Below are 23,728 nucleotides of genomic sequence, written 5' to 3'. Positions count from 1 at the left end.
GTAAACTACTACCATTTTAATTGTTAGTGGATCCTTATTCTTGGTTTCGGTGTTATGCTGGCCTAGTCTCTCTACTCCTGTTTCTCAGGAATATTCTATTGTTGTACTTTTAAGCTACTTTTATTGCTCTTTAATAAAGTTAATATTTTGATAATCCTATGAAACGCCATTCTTCTTTTGTTTTCTTTATCTACGTTAAGCGTGGGATGTGTTACTTTTAAAGGGAATCTCTGTTTTGATTACTGAAAACACTGTGTAAAAACATAATGGCCCAGATTTATCAATCTATCTGAGACATATATGGTCTGGATTTCGCATATCATCCAATTTACAGCTCTGCTTTTATTTCTCAAAATGTTTTGGTAAAATTAAAACAGAGCTCTCATTGGTTCCTATGGGCAAATCAGTTTGATAAATCTTAGCCAGTGCACCGTAGGCTATGTTTTGCAGCATATTTTTGCTCCAGAAAAAAGTGTTGCAGAATACGCAGCAGAAATCATAGGAATACCCTCAAATTTTTCGCCTACCTGATGCATTTTTCACACAGAAAACATGTCGGTCAGTGAGGTTATTTCTTTTTTGTGACACAGATTTCCAATTTGTGGCAGAAAAAATGTGCTCTGAGTTTACGGTGTGAACTAGGGTGCATATTCCTATTGAGAACAAACGGATGTGTATTACATTTGGTTTTCAGGTGAGTTCTGATGTAAAATATCCCTCATGAGCATAGCCTTATACCTACATACAGGGATAATAGGAGCCACCTGACTTTTAGTATTACCCAAAAAATTACCTACTAAAGAGGATCTGACACTATTTTCTAACCCCACAAACTGTGTTATATCTGAGTAGGAGAAACTATGCAAATTCTAATTATATACATTTTATCTCTGTAGTTCCTAGCATTACCCTGCAGTCACCCCATAAAGTATAAATCACTCTCCACTATTTTACAATAGGCTTAGAGTGAAAACACATGATGTGGTTGTGTTGCAGTTGCCCATATGCAGTAAAAAATGCTTTTTAAATGCTGCTGTTAAAGGGGTATTCTATGCTTTAAAAAAATAAATATTAATACAGTATTGGGGCAGGGAGAAATAAAATAAAACAAAACATACTCACCTAGCCTTGGTCCTCTGCAGCTCCCATTTGCCTCTGTCCAGTCCCACTCATCTTCCCTCTTTCTGCTTTAGATACAAGTGCTCCCATTTCAGGACACATTTGTGTGCCAATTCGTCAGTGATTGGCTCAGCGGCAGGTCTTGCTCCGAGTGCTGGTCTTCGAAGGAGGAAGAAGAAAGTAGTTTGGGGGACTGGATGGAGGTGAATGGGAGTAGGACTGGGGCTAGGCAAGTATATATTTTTTCATATTCCCACCACCACCACATCCCCACATTATTATTATGGCCAACTGCATTGTGTGTCTTCACCCTTACTAGTTGTTTGTGTGCATAAGCATATGGTACACTGGCTTCAATTGAATGCCAAAAGAGTTTATAACAGTGGGGGTAAAACAGTGACAGATTCCCTTTATTAAATCCCTAGATACTTCAATAGAAATGGGCATCTGTATACTGCCTCAGTCAATGACTATCCAAACAGACAGCATTTAAGGCCCATACAGCTGTTTCCCTTGAAGATACATACACACAAGCCTGTTGAAACATGTAGGGATTGGTGACTATTCAGTACATATTGCTAATCACCATCTTACCTTCATACAGATGTTCCTACTATTACATACTGCCATTAGTAATGGAATAGTCATTTATGTAAATATACGGGCATTTTGGCGGAGATTAGGGCCACCTGTCATCCTCCCTAGAAGTTAAGGCAGTTGGTCCTTGTTAACAGATTGTACATACGCTGACAGTCCACCTCATCACAGAGTGTTACTGTGCACAAGAACTTGTATTCCCTATGAGAGGTAGTGGCTCTACAGAATCACATGTATAGTCTGTGCTTGTAGTGTTGGTTGTGGTTCTTCTTGACTAATGGAAAATACATTTTGGTTGGAGTGCAGTTATGGTGCCATCACACATCAGTGGTCTTCAACCTGTGGCTATATAGCTGCGATGAAACAACAACACCCCACATTCACTAAGACCTGCAGGCTGGGAGTTGTAGTTCCATCACAGATGTATATACACGTTAACATGGTTATCATGTAATATCACAATGTGCTGCTACATCTGACAATATGGTTCAAAGACACTAACCTGAAGAACATGTGCAGACACTTGGCAAATATAAATAATGTCTCCCTTGTAAATTCCCTTTTGCTTGGCACAACTGAACCATCTCAGGAGCCTGTGCTTGCTGAAACTGAATAAATAAGGTATTTATGTACTTCTTCATACCACGAGGTAAAGGGGTGTTATGGAGCCTAAGGCCACAAATGGGAACAGATCCCAAAGAGAAGTATAAAGGACATTTTACATTTCTCTGACTGGGTAAACCAAGGACGGATTCTAAATAATGATACTGAAGAAAATGTGCTGGACCAAAGGTTACAGTCCAGCCCCATAACACAATCACCTTAATACATACTACTTATTTTATATAATAAAACAATGCTTCTACTGAGCTACAAAACATATGGGTCCCCATATTCATTCAAGTGATGACATGCAAGCGCTTTTTATGCTGACCCTGAATTTATTATTTATTTTTTGTTGTTGACCTCAGCAAGTTTTATAGCTTTTTTTCAGCTTTGCTCTACTAACCAGCTGCCGGCACAAACAAAGAGCAGGCTGGTTAACATGGAACTTAAAGCGAGAACATGTCATAACCCAGGAGGGGGGAGGAGGGTTTTAGTTTTGAGCCTCTCCAAACCACACATGAGAAAAGCAAAAACTGTGCTCCTAACCTTAGACGGAGCCTCTGAGACAGGAATTATCACAAGTTACAATCACAAGCGCTGCTGACAGCTCACAATATCTTATGGTTCTGTCGGGCTCTCCCCCTGAGTCAGCGTTTTGAAATCAATGGATAGAGCCTGTTCTTCTGGCAATGGCGGTCGCCTCCATTCGTCTCGTGTAAGGATATAGCCAATCACCAATCCAAATGCCACAAGCAGCAGTCCCAGCGAGTTTGCGAGGATACCTTCTGACGGCAGCTTGGAGTACTGATCTCTGTAAAGAAAGGTAAAAGGCTTTAAAGTATATAGAAGGCTAAATAACATACACTGTATTATTAATCATGGCCCACAGCCTGTAGTATTCAGAGCTGCATTAATAATTCTCCAGGTTCTCATCTGAAAACATCCATAACAGCTTAGCTGAGAACATATATTTTAAAGGAGACAGAATGCAAACCATTAGAAAAAGCTCAGTATAGATATTGAGTTGGCAGGGAAAGCTAAGCGGTTTAAAGGGGTTCTCCGGTGCTTAAACATATTATCCCCTATCCAAAGGATAGGGGATAAGATGCCTGATCGCGGGAGTCCCGCCGCTGGGGACCCCCGTGATCTTGCACGCGGCACCCCGTTTGTAATCAGTCCCCGGAGCGTGTTCGCTCCGGGTCTGATTACCGGCGACCCCAGTGTGACGTCACGCTCCGTCCCCAGCGGCGGGACTCCTGCGATCAGGCATCTTATCCCCTATCCTTTGGATAGGGGATAAGATGTCTAAGCACCGGAGAACCCCTTTAAGTTCTGATGCCTGAAGAATTACAAATGCAACCTTAAAGAGGACCTTTGATTATTCCCAATAACACAATGTAGTCGTATGTATAGATTCCTTAGGGGAGGGGGCTGATCACATACCATTAAAAAGGTTTGCCGATACGTGCTTCCCCCCTATTCCGGCGTTATGGGGTGTTTTATTCCCATCTGATGGATTCCTGAATCTGTCACATGGGCATGCATAATTATGATTTGCTGGAGGTATTGTGGGCGTGAAAAACCTACTTCTGTGCAGTGGGCTCTCCCCTTGCTTCCTTCTGATGTAGTCAGCAGGATCACACAAGAGTGTCCGAAGGAAGCAATGGGAGTGTGTACTGCATGGATGTAAGTTATTCCTACCCTCGGCCCTGATTAGCCCACCAATACCTTCAACGCATCATTATCATAACTATAAACAGCCATCTGACGGATTCAGGAATTTGTCAGATGGAAATAAAAAAAAATAAAAAAAAACTTTAAATGGAGTACTGTAGAAAAATAAAACGTATTCCCTAGCCCCGGCAGTCCGCAGAAAGGGGGAACGCCGCCCCCTGCAAGAAGCAGCGACTACACGCTCCCTCCATGTATCCCATTGAGATAAATTGAGGGGGCGTGTCGGTCAGGGCTCCCTGCGGGGGTCGGCACGCCACCTTTCTGTGGACTGCCAGGGCGCCATGCAGGAGATCACAGGGGGTCCCAGCGGTCAGACTCTTCGTGATTTATAACTTATTCCCTATCCTTTGGCTAGGGGATAAGTTTTATTTCACTACAGTACTCCTTTAACTCTAGAACCAGGGGGAAGGGGGTGTTTGGGGGCTATGACCACCCGTAAAAAGTTATATGATCAGCTTCCCCTCCTAAGGAATCTATGCATACTACTACACAGGATTTTTAGAAATGACTACAGGTCCTTTATAAAGAGGCACCCCCAGCAAAATGTTATTTTGTGATTTATGAGGCGATACCCACCTCCATGATGTACATTTTTCTAAAGGGGTTTTGCAGGGAAACATTTTTAGTGGCCCATTCTTAGGATAGGCCATCAATTGCTGATCAGCAGCCATGCACTTTAATACTGTAAGGATGATTTAATAAGGGCCAGTTTATTAGTGATTGTGAAGTGTAGTAGAACAGAATGTCCTGTTGAGGGTAGTAGTAGACTTGGGTTGAGTAACACACACATTTAACGTATATTGCAAGAGTGAAGCACAGGTGTAGTCATCCATACAGAGTAAATGGGTGGGTTCCATCATAGATACTCACGGTATTGAAAACAGCAGTTTCTCTGTGAGGCCCAACAAGCATGTGGCGATGGTGCTCACTAGTAGACTAAAACCCAAGAACACATGAAACGGCTTAAAGCGACTCTTGATTGCAAAACCCACACCAGGCAGAAAGAACATAATGAAGCCAAGGATCCACTGTGAAAGAAAGAGTTAATAAATTACAGTTATACAGAAGGTCTGTGAATTGTCTTCAAAGAAACAGGCATCAGAGGGCAACTGGTAAAGCACCAGAGATTCTGAGGCACCCACCACCTTTATTCCATATGAACAAGTGACAGCTTTGTCCTCCTTATTTTGTGACCACATTGGCTCGGAGCACTACCAACAAGTCTAGAGCTGTACATATAATCTGTACAACGATAATAATGTAAATGTTACTGAAAGGTCTCAGTGGTTTCCAAACAGTTTGCTAGAAGGCTCCTCTAAAGGATATGAAGATTGTTACCTTTACTGGCAATGGTATTCTAATGTTCTGGTGGAAAGAGAAGAATTGTAGTATAGCACTCAACCTTACGGTGCATTTTGCTGCTTCTACCAGTTGGCAACAAAATTACGGATTCACGTCTTTTTAAGTAACTGGCACCGCCTAGAATGCCAAGTACATCATACAGTCCATATCCCAGCTTTCCAAAAAATATCAGGACGCTAATCCTCATAGTGTCGAGTGGCTATCTTCTCTATCCACCGGTATTCTAATCTTCACTGCTAAAAGTCTGACACATCCCACCTACTCTAATACATCAGAGTGTAAAGGGCTTTCTACACTGGTCAATTATTGGCCAAAAAGGCAGATTATTGTCCTATGTAACAGACCCAGCGATGAACTGATGAAGGAGCGATTGCTAGGATTGTGTGGCCCTAAAATCATTGGTTGGCCTCACGTTTCCTTGTGTAAACTGGATGTGTGGCCAACAATGATGCAAGTGAAAAGTCACATAAAGAACTGGATCACACAATCATATACCCCAAAATAGTGTTCAACTGGTTGTAGGAAAGGTGGATATTTGTTTTAGGAATTAAGAAAGGTTAAAAAGATTGCCTGGTTTTAAAAACAGGAACAGCCATATTCCCAATGTAGCCCAGGGGAGATAAGCTGATATCTCCGACCCAGTACTGGCATCTGAGAAAACAACTAACTTGGCCAGAAAACAACTAACTAACAGCCGCCAGCTTGGCACTTCCCCTGCAGTGACCACTACAGGAGCAATGTAGTATTACACTGTCTTGTTTTTCACTTCCCCTGCAGTGACCACACAAAATTCACTGATGGATCCTTTTTTTTTTTTGTACAATGCAAGTCTATGGCATCAGGTTTCTACAGGAAAGCCATCGTGTTGCACATCCTGTATTTCTAATGAATCTTGCAATTGACTATGAGCTTTAAAACAGATACAGTGACCCCTCGACCTACGATGGCCCCGACCTACGATCATTTCAACATTCGATGGCCTCTCAGAGGCCAACGCATGTTGAAGGCAACATCAACATACGATGCTTTTGTATGTCGGGGCCATCGCATAAACGGCTATCCGGCAGCGCAGACTGCTTCAGCTGCCACCGGATAGCCGTTTACGGTGCCTCGTGAGCTCCGGTGATGTCTCTTACCTGTCCTCGGGGTTCCGGCGCTTCCTCTTCAGGATCCCCTGCATCGTCGGCGCTCTCCATCGTCGTCATCACATCGCTGCGCACGCCGTCCCGTTATCCAATAGGAGCGGCATGCGTAGCGACGTGATGGCGGCGACGGAGAGCGCGGTTGCCGGGGAAGCAGAGGCCTGGCTGGAGCGTCGGGGACAGCAACATCCCGGGCAACGGTGACGGTCCGGAGCGGCGGGGACAGGTGAGTACAACTTCCTCTAACAGTGGTCTACAACCTGCGGACGTCCAGATGTTGCAAAACTACAACACCCAGCATGCCCGGACAGCCGTTGGCTGTCCGGGCATGCTGAGTGTTGTAGTTTTGCAACATCTGGAGGTCCGCAGGTTGTAGACCACTGTCCTATACTTTACATTGCACGGATCCCTCAACATACGATGGTTTCAACAAACGATGGTCCGTTGGAATGGATTACCATCGTATGTTGAGGGACCACTGTACAAACAGATGCAGACATACAACAGACCATTAAAAAACCATTAAAAAACCAAAGTTTCCCGTTCTTTCCTGATAAAAAATGCATGGACAGGAGCAACAACTAACCTGTAGGATGTAGAGAGTGAATGTGGTGATGCCCAACCAGCTGTGCAGACTGTACACATCTGGGATGCTTTTCTTCTTGTGGAACTGGAATACAGCAATGATCCCTGTGGACAAACAAAGTCTTACTTCATTATAATAATGCTTCCGTGAAAACAGCAGGATTAAAGGGGTAATCCGCAGAGATGAAAAGGTACACCCTTTCCTTGCAGGTCACTTCTGGCCTTGATACTAGAGATGAGCGAACTTACAGTAAATTCGATTCGTCACGAACTTCTCGGCTCGGCAGATGATGACTTTTCCTGCGTAAATTAGTTCAGCCTTCAGGTGCTCCAGTGGGCTGGAAAAGGTGGATACATTCCTAGGAAAGAGTCTCCTAGGACTGTATCCACCTTTTCCAGCCCACCGGAGCACCGGAAAGCTGAACTAATTTATGCAGGAAAAGTCATCAACTGCCGAGTCGAGAAGTTCGTGACGAATCGAATTTACTGTAAGTTCGCTCATCTCTAATGACAATGTCTGCAAAGCAGCTTCTGCCTAAAGAATGGACAAGACTGTAGTGTGCACTGTGCAGAGGAATCCCATTGCCAGCAATTGGACTCTGATGCACCAGAATTTCAAAGCAGAATTTCTAAACGTTATTCTGCTTGGAAATTCCGTAGTGTAAACAGAACACCAATACTATATTTCACAAGAATCCTATATATCCTGTTGTTTGGCTCCTTTATTGGTCTATAGATTACACAAGTTCCTTGACAAAAAAATAAACATAAGTCTTATTGTTGCCTGATGGAAATGTAGATCCACTGTAATGTATCCATCCCAACTGACCTACTCTATGAATGATGGGGACAAGGACATTTTCCTTAACAGCACCCATCCCCCCACCCTTCCCCCTCCAATTTACGTAGAGACACATCTGCTCTGTGACAATTGGAGCCTCTAAACTAGATTAACTGGTTATGGGAAGGATACATCAGTGCCAGAGGCAACGAACAGAAGCCCTGTGAAAATGTCACAACCGAGATACAAAATGTGTATGGAGATGATATCAAAAGACTTATATGGGCAATAGATCCAACACAGAGCTAACCCGGCACGGTTACTTCGCATATGGGAATATTCAAATCACTCCTGCAGCCATCAGACCATCTCGGTGCTCAAATACAAGGTAAAATATGAATCCAGTGCAGAGATATAGAAAAATGGAGCACTCACCCGGTCTTTGATAGAGAAAAGCTTCTTTATTGCATCAAGAAAATCTTGGCGTTCTTGGAACGCCAAGATTTTCTTGATGCAATAAAGAAGCTTTTCTCTATCAAAGACCGGGTGAGTGCTCCATTTTTCTATATCTCTGCACTGGATTCACACTTATATGGGCAGCTCAGAGGGAAATCCTGTACTTACCGAGCTATAATGGTGCAAGCTTTAACAATAAGGAAGATTTTGGGACAACAGATGTTCCGTCTTGTAATATTTAATTTATAATGAGTGAAGGTGCCAATACTCGAATGATCATCAACAGACTTTACTCAATATTGCCTGTTTCAATCATTCAAAGTGTCCATATGCGATGGGCAAAGGGCAGATGATCTATTAGGTTGGAGAGTTCACGTATGTCCAGTATTAGGCCTAAATCTCGATGCAACTGATGCCACAACTGATGACAACATGCATCAGTTGTCATCAGTTGTGTAGCATCCGGCATCCATAGTTTCTGGATGCCAGAAAGCAAGCTGTGTTCCCCTGTCCGGTGCCGTCCGGCATGGCCAACCATTCGGCGTAAAAATTGAGACGCCGGATTATTGTGAACTGTCCCATTCAAATGAATGGGATTAGTTATAGCATCAGTTTGCACACCAGAGGGAAACACTGCCAGATAGCTGATATATGTGAAGGGGGCCTTAGTGGGAAAGTCTGTGTAAAGACCCCCTGCACTACAGGAGCAGAGACTAGTGAATGAAAATTTTACTTACAGCCAACTTCATATAAGTCAGCTAAAATGAACATTTGGTTAAAATTGTCCATTTTGATCAACTTTGGTGTGATACCCCATTGTATAAGAAGTACAGTATGAAGATACACATCACACAAGACACCAAACACAATGTACCACCTACCTACAAGCGATATTATCAGTGCCATAATATGCAATACACCATGGAGGATCTTGGTCGCCCTTTTGGTTTCATGTCTAAATACTCGAAACACCAGCAGAGCTATGGAAAGAAAACAAGTTCACAGGCATCATAAAGTATCCAGGAGAACACAGACTGCATAATACTACGCCAGGAGGTGGGTGAGGAAGGTAGCGTGAACCTTTTAGGAACTTTGTTCATACAAAAGATCAACAGATCTACAGTGTCCACCATGTTGAATGTATACCCGTCTAGTTCAACCAACTCTATAAAATAAAACCTTTATTACATTGGCTCACAGTCCTGATACAGTCCTAATAGTTTGTTATGTCATAAGGAAGCCCATTAATCATGAATGTGGTCACCACCAACATCATCTGCTGTTACATTTTTGTGCATACACGAAAATCCCAGAGAGAGGTGAAAAACGGTCTTGTGAGGCGCTGCTTAGGAGATCATAAAGACGGAGAGACTCAAGCCAGCACAGGACAAATATTTTTTATTTGTAAATAGGGACAACGCGTTTCGGCACATACAGAGTGCCTTCCTCAGGTCCAAATGTATAACAGCACTCTTCTGATACTGGTGGGTGTAAGAGGTGCTGGTGAGGATTCCTGTGTGTAGCAGCGCTGGCGTGGTCCGACCACGCCATACACACAGGAATCCTCACCAGAATGTTTTCAAACCCTTGTTATGTTGCAGACTTGTGCTAAAATAAATAATAATAATGTTGCAGACTTGTGCTAAAATAAATAATAATAATGTTGCAGACTTGTGCTAAAATAAATAATAATAATGTTGCAGACTTGTGCTAAAATAAATAATAAAAAAATCAAGTTACCCCCCATCTTTCAGCACTCAATACTCCATAATGACAAGGTGAAACCAGGATTTTAGGAATATTTGCTAATTAAAAGGGAAAAAACTAAAAGTTTCCATTGATAAAGTATTCAGACCCTTTACTACCAGCCTACCAGTCTGGGTCTATTCACACGGCAGAATTTCCTCAAGCGGAATTTCGCTTGAGTAATTCCTCCTCAAATGAAAGCTCAATACACTTCTAAAGGAGTCCACACTCGCATTCACACTTCTGCAGAATTTCTGCTTGGATTCCACACCAATACCGCACCAATTCAGCACAAAATCCACACAAGCGGAAGCTGAATTGGCGCGGATGAGCGGAAATTCTGCCACGTGAATAGACCCTATCTCTGTCCCAGCAGCTGAAAAATATCCCCACAGCATGATGCTGCCACCCCAAAGCTTCACTGTAATAATGGTATTGGGCAGGGGATAAGCAGGGCCTGGTTCCCAAATCTTTGTTTCATCAGAGGCTTCTTTCTGGTCACAGTGATGGTTAACCTTCTGGAAGTTTCTCCAATCTGCACACAGGATATTTGGAACTTATTGGATTCTTTCCCCTGATTTCTTAGTTTGATAGGACTGCCAGAGTTATGCAAGCTAGTGTACCCGTGTACCCTTCTCCAAATCTGTGGATCCACACAATCCTCTCTCTGAGCTCTACGGGCAGTTCTTTCCGCCTCATGGCTTGGTTTTTGCTCTGATATACATTGTCAGCTGTGAGACCTTATATAGACAGGGCTGTGTCTTTTCAAATCCTGTCCAATCATCTGGATTTACCAAAGGTGACTCCAATGAAGGTGCAGAAATATCTTAGAGATGATCAATAGAAATTGAAGACCCTGGAGAGAAATTTCAAGGGTCACTGCAGAGGGTCTAAATACTTATGTCCATAAAATGTTATTTTCTCCTTTTTAATAAATTTGCCAAAATTTCTATAATTCTGTGCTACATCTGTGGTTATGGGGTATTAAAGGCCGATTGATGGGGAAAACTTGGATTTTATTTTTTTATTTCAGCACAAAGCAGCAACATAACAAAATGTGCAAAAGTGGACACTCGCTTATGTTTATACTGGGTCTGGTTCTTTGTATTAAGTCTTCCTGTGTGGACCAACGTGTCCTATTACTGAGTGGTTTACCATTTCTGTTTGCCACTGTTGTTATATTTTTTCAATAAAAATAGTTTTGCCATAAAAAGTGAAAGGGCCTGAAAACATCTAAATGCACTACATTTGTTACAAAAGGTTCTTCATCTCTGTGTCTTAAAGAGTACCTGTCACCAAATAACCAAATAAAAATTTTAATATAGTCTTCCTTGTGTAATTAGCAGACACTTCCCCATTCACTTGCTTTTAAAATTATCAACATAAATATAAAATGTAATTGGAAATGTGGCCACTAGGAGGCTCTGTTCAGGTCCTTGCTGCAATTAATACAGTAAGTTTGGTTTCCTCCCGGCCTGGCAGGAGACAAAACTCAGGAAATGCTTCTGGCTGCTCTGAGCTTGATTAACAGCTGCACAGAGCCTCACTGAAAGCTGCACAGAGCCTCACTGAAAGCTGCACAGAGCCTCACTGAAAGCTGCACCGACTAAAAGCTGCACCGACTGAAAGCTGCACAGACTAAAAGCTGCACAGACTAAAAGCTGCACAGACTAAAAGCTACACAGACTGAAATCTACACAGACTGAAATCTACACAGACTGAAAGCTGCACAGACTGAAAAATGCACAGAGCCTCACTGAAAGCTGCACAGACTGAAAGCTGCACAGAATGAAAGTTACACAGAGCCTCACTGAAATCTGCACAGACTGAAAGCTGCACAGAGCCTGAGTTCTTCTATTCATCACAGCTCTGCAAAGATGTGAGGGCGGAAGTGGTCCCCCAGCAGGGTTCAGTGATGTCATGCATGCAGGGAAATGCCTACTTTCTCCTGCTGGGAGATTGCACTATGTGAGCAAGAAGAATGCTAAGATACACAGCTTTTTTAAGCTCTGAAATGTTTTTATTTTTTTATTTTATTTTTTTTATTTAACAGCAGGAGGGGTTTTAGGAGTAGTTAGGGAACATAGCCTGAGTTAGTTTAGAAAAGTTTATTTGATGACAGGTACTGTTTAAAAGTCTTATCTCAGCAGCACTAACCTATACAGCTTTAGGCTGCGTTTCCACTGGCAGTTTATTTTTTATTTTTTTGATCCAAAGCCAGAAGTGTATTCAAAAGCAATAGGACATATAAAGGAAGGACGTATACATCTTCCTCCTAGATCCACTTCTGACTTTGGCTAAAAAACTGCCAAGTGGAAAATCAGCCTTAGTTCTGTTACTATTTACCCAGTGTTAATGCATTTCTCACCATCCAGTCAATTAAAGGAGCTGCAGCTGATGCTATTAATCCTAAATGTGATAACATTTCTGCCCCTCCTCAGATTAAAGCCCCCACGACTCCATATCAAAGTGGCACATATTCTAATCCCAAGGATCTCTCATGGTGACAGAGGTGGCACAAACACATTTAACAGAACTCATTTGAAACACTACTTTCTCTAAATTTCAAAACTAATCTATTGAATAAAAAAAGAACATTCCACACCATTCTTTACTTACCATCACCACACAAAAAGACCATTCCTAGCACCATGCAAAGGGGGTGGACATTGAATTGCTCTGGTCCATCCCAGGAAAATCCGCCTCTGTACTGGGAAAGCCAAGCTCCTGTAACTGCTAGCGCTGCCACCCCAAGGATCTGAGATGCAGCCACTAGGTATGGCATCAGGCCAGCGTTCTCTCGGACAAGAGAGTCATCCATGATGGAGAAGGAGGGAGTTCAATACTTGCTGAGAAAAAAGGGAAAAGGTCAGTCAACTAAGCGCCAATTGTAATCTCACACAAACTCTGCAATGAAATAAACATGTGCCACTATTTTGTGTACTTACACCCAATACCCAAACCATGTGAGAGATTTGAAAGACAAATAGTTTGATTTTTATTTTTAGCAATGGGAATTTTCATATTTATCAACAAAATACAACTCAAAAAGTCAGGCGCAAGCAGATTATTTCTATGCTCAATGGTTCCAGGGATTTGTTCAGCTTTGGATGAGCCATAATATTTAAGGGGTAGTCTGGCGAAAAGCGACGAATGCCCTATCCACAGGATATGGTAAAATGTCTGATCGCTGGGGGGGTGAGCCCAGGACCCCGACTCTCTGAGAGGAGTGCGTACTACAGACAGCATGCGCTACTCCCATAGTGAATGAATAGAGCAGTGTTTCACAAGCGCGGTCCTCTAGTCCCCCACCAGGTCATGTTTTCTGGATTTCCTTAGTCTTTTACAGGTGATATATTTATGGTCAGTGAATCAGGGATCACCAATTATATCACCTGTGAAAGACTAAGGAAATCCTGAAAACATGACCTGTTGGGGGGACTTGAGGACCGCGCTTGGGAAACACTGGAATAGTGCGTGTGCCATCTGTAGCACGTGCTCCTCTCAGAGAGCTAGGGCGCCGGGCAAGAGATCACGGGTGGGCGTGGGGTGTTTGCTCCCAGAAGTCGGACCCCCTCCACCCACAAGTGCTATCCTGTATCCTACAGGGGATACACAATTTTTTGCCAGAATACCCCTTTAAGAGGTAAGATATATTAAGCAGCAGTTAGTTTATATCTTGAAAGCAAGAGTTTTTGAGCCAAAGTCAGAAGTGGATTCAAAAGGAATAGGACATATAAAGGAAGAACTTACACTTCTCTTCCCTTATGGATCCACTTCTGACTTTGGCTCAAAAACTGCAGTGGCAGAAATCCAAAAACTGCCAGAAAAACCCAAGTGGAAACTTAGCCTAAAGAGAATCCCCACCAAACAACCCTTTAGGTCCTGCAAGTTGTGAGGTGCGGCCTCCATGCATCAGGCTTGTTTTCCAGCACACACCGGGCCACCTTCTTCCATTGTCCAGTTCTCATGAGCCTATTGTGGTAACGTTTTCAGTAATTTGTGTGACTGGAGCAGACAGGCTAGTCTTTGCTCACCACTCAGATATGTGAGACATGGCCACCCATGACCCTGTTGCCAGCTCACAGGTTGTCCTTCCTTGGAGCACTTTTAAACAAAAACAAAAGAAAAAAAACTAAACAATAAAAAAATGGAGGACCACATCAGCCCTGATAGCGTTGCCTCTCTGACAGTGCCCATCCCTGCTCTGCAGCATTGACCAGTATCAGCAGGAACTTTTTTGTGTCAAGACAGAGACCAGTAAGGGCAGCGCAGCGGAAATGGACTGCACATGGAATGATACTGGAGGGGATGAGGGCAGGTGAGTACACGTTGTTTTATTGCTTCCCCCAATGTACCTGTTAAAAGCAGTGGTCTCCAAACTGTGGCCCTCCAGATGTAGCAAAACTACAACTCCCAGATATATAAACAACCATATTACAAAAGATCTTTAATTTTCATCAGTAACAACATACAAAAAGTTTTTAGATCTGACCGTGCCCATTTACGTTATGAAATCAACATCTACTTACAAAAGGAAATTACATAAGGTGTTACGTAGATGAAGGATGTAGTCTGCAGTGATAAACCTAGTGACTGACCACGTCATGGCTGGACGTTACAGTGTGCCACGCAGCTACTACTACTGCTATATACTGTCATCACCTATAGCCTGGACATGCATGACTGGACGTTACAGTGTGCCACGCAGCTACTACTACTGCTATATACTGTCATCACCTATAGCCTGTACATGCATGACTGGACGTTACAGTGTGCCACGCAGCTACTACTACTGCTATATACTGTCATCACCTATAGCCTGTACATGCATGACTGGACGTTACAGTGTGCCACTCAGCTACTACTGTTATATACTGTCATCACCTATAGCCTGTACATGCATGTCTGGACGTTACAGTGTGCCACGCAGCTACTACTACTGCTATATACTGTCATCACCTATAGCCTGTACATGCATGACTGGACGTTACAGTGTGCCACTCAGCTACTACTGTTATATACTGTCATCACCTATAGCCTGTACATGCATGTCTGGACGTTACAGTGTGCCACGCAGCTACTACTACTGCTATATACTGTCATCACCTATAGCCTGTACATGCATGACTGGACGTTACAGTGTGCCACTCAGCTACTACTGTTATATACTGTCATCACCTATAGCCTGGACATGCATGACTGGACGTTACAGTGTGCCACGCAGCTACTACTACTGCTATATACTGTCATCACCTATAGCCTGTACATGCATGACTGGACGTTACAGTGTGCCACGCAGCTACTACTACTGCTATATACTGTCATCACTTATAACCTGGACATGCATGGCTGGACGTTACAGTGTGCCACTCAGCTACTACTGTTATATACTGTCATCACCTATAGCCTGTACATGCATGACTGGACGTTACAGTGTGCCACGCAGCTACTACTACTGCTATATACTGTCATCACTTATAACCTGGACATGCATGACTGGACGTTACAGTGTGCCACTCAGCTACTACTGTTATATACTGTCATCACCTATAGCCTGGACATGCATGACTGGACATTACAGTGTGCCACGCAGCTACTACTGTTATATACTGTCATCACCTATAGCCTGGACATGCATGACTGGACGTTACAGTGTGCCACGCAGCTACTACTGTTATATACTGTAATCACCTATAGCCTGGACATGCATGACTGGACGTTACAGTGTGCCACGCAGCTACTACTGTTATATACTGTCATCACCTATAGCCTGGACATGCATGACTGGACGTTACAGTGTGCCACGCAGCTACTACTACTGCTATATACTGTCATCACCTATAGCCTGTACATGCATGACTGGACGTTACAGTGTGCCACTCAGCTACTACTGTTATATACTGTCATCACCTATAGCCTGTACATGCATGACTGGACGTTACAGTGTGCCACGCAGCTACTACTGTTATATACTGTCATCACCTATAGCCTGGACATGCATGACTGAACGTTACAGTGTGTCACGCAGCTACTACTACTGCTATATACTGTCATCACCTATAGCCTGTACATGCATGACTGGACGTTACAGTGTGCCACACAGCTACTACTGTTATATACTGTCATCACCTATAGCCTGGACCTGCATGACTGAACGTTACAGTGTGTCACGCAGCTACTACTACTGCTATATACTGTCATCACCTATAGCCTGTACATGCATGACTGGACGTTACAGTGTGCCACACAGCTACTACTGTTATATACTGTCATCACCTATAACCTGGACATGCATGACTGGACGTTACAGTGTGCCACGCAGCTACTACTGTTATATACTGTCATCACTTATAGCCTGGACATGCATGGCTGGACGTTACAGTGTGCCACTCAGCTACTACTGTTATATACTGTCATCACCTATAGCCTGGACATGCATGACTGGACATTACAGTGTGCCACGCAGCTACTACTACTGCTATATACTGTCATCACCTATAGCCTGGACATGCATGACTGGACGTTACAGTGTGCCACGCAGCTACTACTGTTATATACTGTCATCACCTATAGCCTGGACATGCATGACTGGACATTACAGTGTGCCACGCAGCTACTACTGTTATATACTGTCATCACCTATAGCCTGGACATGCATGACTGGACGTTACAGTGTGCCACGCAGCTACTACTACTGCTATATACTGTCATCACCTATAGCCTGTACATGCATGACTGGACGTTACAGTGTGCCACGCAGCTACTACTGTTATATACTGTCATCACCTATAGCCTGGACATGCATGACTGGACGTTACAGTGTGCCACGCAGCTACTACTGTTATATACTGTCATCACCTATAGCCTGGACATGCATGACTGGACGTTACAGTGTGCCACGCAGCTACTACTACTGCTATATACTGTCATCACCTATAGCCTGTACATGCATGACTGGACGTTACAGTGTGCCACTCAGCTACTACTGTTATATACTGTCATCACCTATAGCCTGTACATGCATGACTGGACGTTACAGTGTGCCACGCAGCTACTACTGTTATATACTGTCATCACCTATAGCCTGGACATGCATGACTGAACGTTACAGTGTGTCACGCAGCTACTACTACTGCTATATACTGTCATCACCTATAGCCTGTACATGCATGACTGGACGTTACAGTGTACCACACAGCTACTACTGTTATATACTGTCATCACCTATAACCTGGACATGCATGACTGGACGTTACAGTGTGCCACGCAGCTTCTACTACTGTTATATACTGTCATCACCTATAGCCTGGACATGCATGACTGGACGTTACAGTGTGCCACGCAGCTACTACTGTTATATACTGTCATCACCTATAGCCTGGACATGCATTACTGGACGTTACAGTGTGCCACGCAGCTACTACTACTGCTATATACTGTCATCACCTATAACCTGGACATGCATGGCTGGACGTTACAGTGTGCCACGCAGCTATGACTGTTATATACTGTCATCACCTATAGCCTGGACATGCATTACTGGACGTTACAGTGTGCCACGCAGCTGCTACTACTACTGCTATATACTGTCATCACCTATAGCCTGTACATGCATGGCTGGACGTTACAGTGTGCCACGCAGCTACTACTACTGCTATATACTGTCATCACCTATAACCTGGACATGCATGGCTGGACGTTACAGTGTGCCACGCAGCTAAGACTGTTATATACTGTCATCACTTATAGCCTGGACATGCATGACTGGATGTTACAGTGTGCCACGCAGCTACTACTACTGTTATATACTGTCATCACCTATAGCCTGGACATGCATGACTGGACGTTACAGTGTGCCACTAAGCTACTAATGTTATATACTGTCGTCACCTATAGACTGGACATGCATGACTGGACGTTACAGTGTGCTACTCAGCTTCTACTACTGTTATATACTGTCATCACCTATAGCCTGGACATGCATGACTGGACGTTACAGTGTGCCACGCAGCTGCTACTACTACTGCTATATACTGTCATCACCTATAGCCTGTACATGCATGGCTGGACGTTACAGTGTGCCACTCAGCTACTACTGTTATATACTGTCATCACCTATAGCCTGGACATGCATGACTGGACGTTACAGTGTGCCACGCAGCTACGACTGTTATATACTGTCATCACCTATAACCTGGACATGCATGGCTGGACGTTACAGTGTGCCACGCAGCTACGACTGTTATATACTGTCATCACCTATAGCCTGGACATGCATTACTGGACGTTACAGTGTGCCACGCAGCTACTACTACTGCTATATACTGTCATCGCCTATAGCCTGGACATGCATGGCTGGACGTTACAGTGTGCCACGCAGCTACTACTACTGCTATATACAGTCATCACCTATAGCCTGTACATGCATGGCTGGACGTTACAGTGTGCCACGCAGCTACTACTACTGCTATATACTGTCATCACCTATAACCTGGACATGCATGGCTGGACGTTACAGTGTGCCACGCAGCTACAACTGCTATATACAGTCATCACCTATAGCCTGTACATGCATGGCTGGACGTTACAGTGTGCCACGCAGCTACAACTGTTATATACTGTCATCACTTATAACCTGGACATGCATGACTGGATGTTACAGTGTGCCACGCAGCTACTACTGTTATATACTGTCATCACCTATAGCCTGGACATGCATGACTGGATGTTACAGTGTGCCACACAGCTACGACTGTTATATACTGTCATCACCTATAGCCTGGACATGCATGACTGGACGTTACAGTGTGCCACTCAGCTACTAATGTTATATACTGTCGTCACCTATAGACTGGACATGCATGACTGGATGTTACAGTGTGCCACTCAGCAGCTACTACTGTTATATACTGTCATCACCTATAGCCTGGACATGCATGACTGGATGTTACAGTGTGCCACTCAGCTTCTACTACTGTTATATACTGTCATCACCTATAGCCTGGACATGCATGACTGGACGTTACACTGTGCCACTCAGCTTCTACTACTGTTATATACTGTCATCACCTATAGCCTGTACATGCATGACTGGACGTTACAGTGTGCCACACAGCTACTACTGTTATATACTGTCATCACCTATAACCTGGACATGCATGACTGGACGTTACAGTGTGCCACGCAGCTTCTACTACTGTTATATACTGTCATCACCTATAGCCTGTACATGCATGACTCCTATGAAGCAGGTGATGCCCATCACGAATACGATTATTACTCTGCGGCACATGGTGTTCCTGTCACTGATAAGGTTAATTTAAAAGTGCATGGAGATGAGACAGGCGGAACGGAGCCAGGGGACAACGCGCCTGTCAGCTGAGAGCGCCATCCGTGTGTGGAGAATAAACTCATTACATCTTCCCTCTATTGCATTACTATTTATTAAGATACAGGCCAGACAGGAGGTGGCAGTGCCCTGAGGGCAGCTACTAACATTCACCAGTCGGGACCAGGCTCCGCACTATGTAGAGTTGATAGACCTCGCTCTCTCTGCAGCTTTTCTAGTGAATTTGGGTTATTTTTCTCTAGAACTTCCACCTAATAATATGACAGTAAAGGGCTGGTCCTGTTCTAAAGCAAACTCTGCTTTACGCAGCACGGAAAGAAGCGGCGCTCCGTCCTGCAATGGGCCGCGCAGAACAGGTTGTCGGGCTGTACCGTAAACAAGAACGTTTACATTCATTGACAGCAAGACAAACATGCAATGTATATTGAAAAAAGAAAACAAAAAAACAAAAAATTTATAATAATTAAATAAAGTAAAAAAAAAAATATATATATATATATATATATATATATATATATATATATATAATTTAATTTCCAATTTATTTCCAATTATTTATTTCCAAGTATTTGAAACTTTTTACAAAGTTGGACAAGCAAAAAAAAAAAACACTATAACCTGTAGGAGCCATCAGACCGATAGAAAACAGCCTAAACATGTGTTGCGGATTTCTAGATCTGCGCCATCGCTGGCTTCCTGGGGTTTGCCGCTTGCTGATACAGAAGTGCAGATTGTTATTGTACGCAATGTATTGTAACATGTTCTTTACCTGAAATGATACAATTCCAGCCTCACTATATATAAAGCAGTGTTTCCTAACCAGAGTTCCTCCAGCTGTTGCAAAACTACAACTCCCAGCATGCCCGGACAGCCGAAGGCTGTCCGAGCATGCTGGGAGTTGTAGTTTTGCAACAGCTGGAGGCACACTGGTTTGGAAACACTGCTTTATAGTGATTGTTTAGACTATTTATATATTGCAAACACAACCCTCCGCACTTCAAAACATAGGTCTTAGAGATGAGTGAACTTACAGTAAATTCCATTTGTCACGAACTTCTCGGCTCGGCAGTTGATGACTTTTCCTGCGTAAATTAGTTCAGCCTTCAGGTGCTCCGGTGGGCTGGAAAAGGTGGATACAGTGCTAGGAAAGAGTCTCCTAGGACTGTATCCACCTTTTCCAGCCCACCGGAGCACCGGAAAGCTGAACTAATTTATGCAGGAAAAGCCATCAACTGCCGAGCCGAGAAGTTCGTGACGAATCGAATTTACTGTAAGTTCGCTCATCTCTAATAGGTATACATAGTTTTCCAAATAGACACATTTACTGTACATAGTAAGAGACAGATTAACATAGGCGTGACTGCTGGATTCTGTCCATTTCTATACAGACTGACAGATGAGGGTTGTAGTTCTTCCTCTACTCATCGCCCGCATACAGTCTCTCTCTATAGCGACCAACTTAACCCTATCTAGTCTATAACCAACACTAGTTCCTGTAATAAGTGCACTGGGTATTATATAGGGTTAAAGCATATAGATCTATGTGTAACCCACATTTCTCCATTTACAGCCCAACCTATGGCTCTCTAGCTGTTACAAAAGTCCAACTCTCATCTTGCCATGATGTCACCATGATGGGAGTTGTAGTTTTGCAAAAACTGGAGAGCCACAGGTTGGGGGGCACTGATATGTACTGTCCCAACCTGCACCCTACACACTAGACCCCTCATTCTATACAATACATATAGGGAGAGGATGAGGTTTGGGGAAATTATACAAAATATCTTGTGATATGGAAGTGGTTAAAGAAGAAAGACTGTCTGGAAAGTTACAGCAGGTCCAGGAGGAAGAAGGAGCAGCACAATGGAGGCATATAGGCAGAATCTAGCAGGGACTCCATATATATACAGTGGACAACCTGCACAACAAGTGCCAGCAGGTGCTCCCCCCACCATGGGCACCCGGTGCACAGCACCACAGCTGGCAGTGAGGTGAGGCTGGAGGAGTGTACACACACCTATATACACACTGACAACGACACACAGACACAACACAGCAGCCGTGTCACTACCTGCAGCCTATGGCGCCGGGAAGCTCTGCCCAACCGCACCACGATGTGTCTCCTCTCAGAGCCGGCGGCGCCTGTGCCCATCTGTCTATGCGGCGCCCGCACCAGTCCCGCTGCCCATGTCGCTGAGGAGGGTGTCGCGCACTCTGGGTTTTCCCGTTTCCGGGCTGTGTCACTGGTAGGAGGATCCTCTGGCTCCAGCCTGAGTATACTGAGGTGTGCCCCGTACAGTGTATACAGTATACTGAGGTGTGCCCTGTACAGTGTATACAGTATACTGAGGTGTGCCCTGTACAGTGTATACAGTATACTGAGGTGTGCCCTGTACAGAGTATACAGTATACCGAGGTGTGCCCTGTACAGTGTATACAGTATACTGAGGTGTGCCCTGTACAGAGTATATACAGTATACCGAGGTGTGCCCTGTACAGAGTATACAGTATACTGAGGTGTGCCCTGTACAGTGTATACTGTATACCGAGGTGTGCCCTGTACAGAGTATATACAGTATACCGAGGTGTGCCCTGTACAGAGTATATACAGTATACCGAGGTGTGCCCTGTACAGAGTATATACAGTATACCGAGGTGTGCCCTGTACAGAGTATATACAGTATACCGAGGTGTGCCCTGTACAGAGTATACAGTATACCGAGGTGTGCCCTGTACAGTGTATACAGTATACCGAGGTGTGCCCTGTACAGTGTATACAGTATACCGAGGTGTGCCCTGTACAGTGTATACAGTATACCGAGGTGTGCCCTGTACAGAGTATACAGTATACTGAGTGTGCCCTGTACAGTGTATACAGTATACCGAGGTGTGCCCTGTACAGTGTATACAGTATACCGAGGTGTGCCCTGTACAGTGTATACAGTATACCGAGGTGTGCCCTGTACAGTGTATACAGTATACCGAGGTGTGCCCTGTACAGAGTATACAGTATACTGAGTGTGCCCTGTACAGTGTATACAGTATACCGAGGTGTGCCCTGTACAGAGTATATACAGTATACCGAGGTGTGCCCTGTACAGTGTATACAGTATACCGAGGTGTGCCCTGTACAGAGTATATACAGTATACTGAGGTGTGCCCTGTACAGTGTATACAGTATACTGAGGTGTGCCCTGTACAGTGTATACAGTATACCGAGGTGTGCCCTGTACAGAGTATATACAGTATACTGAGGTGTGCCCTGTACAGTGTATACAGTATACCGAGGTGTGCCCTGTACAGTGTATACAGTATACCGAGGTGTGCCCTGTACAGAGTATATACAGTATACTGAGGTGTGCCCTGTACAGTGTATACAGTATACTGAGGTGTGCCCTGTACAGAGTATACAGTATACCGAGGTGTGCCCTGTACAGTGTATACAGTATACTGAGGTGTGCCCTGTACAGAGTATACAGTATACCGAGGTGTGCCCTGTACAGTGTATACAGTATACCGAGGTGTGCCCTGTACAGAGTATATACAGTATACCGAGGTGTGCCCTGTACAGAGTATATACAGTATACTGAGGTGTGCCCTGTACAGTGTATACAGTATACCGAGGTGTGCCCTGTACAGAGTATATACAGTATACCGAGGTGTGCCCTGTACAGAGTATATACAGTATACTGAGGTGTGCCCTGTACAGTGTATACAGTATACCGAGGTGTGCCCTGTACAGAGTATACAGTATACTGAGGTGTGCCCTGTACAGAGTATATACAGTATACCGAGGTGTGCCCTGTACAGAGTATATACAGTATACTGAGGTGTGCCCTGTACAGAGTATATACAGTATACTGAGGTGTGCCCTGTACAGTGTATACAGTATACCGAGGTGTGCCCTGTACAGAGTATATACAGTATACTGAGGTGTGCCCTGTACAGAGTATACAGTATACCGAGGTGTGCCCTGTACAGTGTATACAGTATACTGAGGTGTGCCCTGTACAGAGTATACAGTATACCGAGGTGTGCCCTGTACAGTGTATACAGTATACCGAGGTGTGCCCTGTACAGAGTATATACAGTATACCGAGGTGTGCCCTGTACAGAGTATATACAGTATACTGAGGTGTGCCCTGTACAGTGTATACAGTATACCGAGGTGTGCCCTGTACAGAGTATATACAGTATACCGAGGTGTGCCCTGTACAGAGTATATACAGTATACTGAGGTGTGCCCTG

The 23,728-nt window shown here is 44.0% G+C and overlaps 1 protein-coding gene across 1 annotated transcript; it reads right to left on the bottom strand.

Moving 5' to 3' along the window:
* Positions 1–207: 207 nt before the first annotated feature.
* LOC130296671 (transmembrane ascorbate-dependent reductase CYB561) lies at positions 208–21,747 on the bottom strand. Its single transcript, XM_056548461.1, has 6 exons — positions 21,552–21,747; positions 12,748–12,977; positions 9,264–9,362; positions 7,147–7,250; positions 4,927–5,084; positions 208–3,133 (listed from the first exon to the last, which is right to left on the bottom strand). Exons 2-6 carry the CDS (start codon positions 12,947–12,949, stop codon positions 2,941–2,943), a joined length of 756 nt encoding a protein of 251 aa, XP_056404436.1. The 5' UTR covers positions 12,950–12,977; positions 21,552–21,747; the 3' UTR covers positions 208–2,940.
* Positions 21,748–23,728: the final 1,981 nt, after the last annotated feature.

This window comes from Hyla sarda, chromosome 12 (assembly GCF_029499605.1).
Source record: "Hyla sarda isolate aHylSar1 chromosome 12, aHylSar1.hap1, whole genome shotgun sequence".
In the NCBI taxonomy this organism is placed as follows: domain Eukaryota; kingdom Metazoa; phylum Chordata; class Amphibia; order Anura; family Hylidae; genus Hyla; species Hyla sarda.
Note: the sequence above shows the minus strand (reverse complement) of the source record. Positions and strands in the feature narration are given on the sequence as shown.

Coding starts and splice junctions, on each gene's coding strand:
- LOC130296671 (XM_056548461.1), bottom strand. CDS start 12,949: ATGGATGACTCTCTTGTCCGAGAGAACGCTGGCCTGATGCCATACCTA. Junction 7,251..9,263: donor ACTGATAATATCGCTTGTAG/GTAGGTGGTACA, acceptor GTTTGTCCACAG/GGATCATTGCTGTATTCCAG. Junction 5,085..7,146: donor TCACTCTCTACATCCTACAG/GTTAGTTGTTGC, acceptor TTTCTTTCACAG/TGGATCCTTGGCTTCATTAT.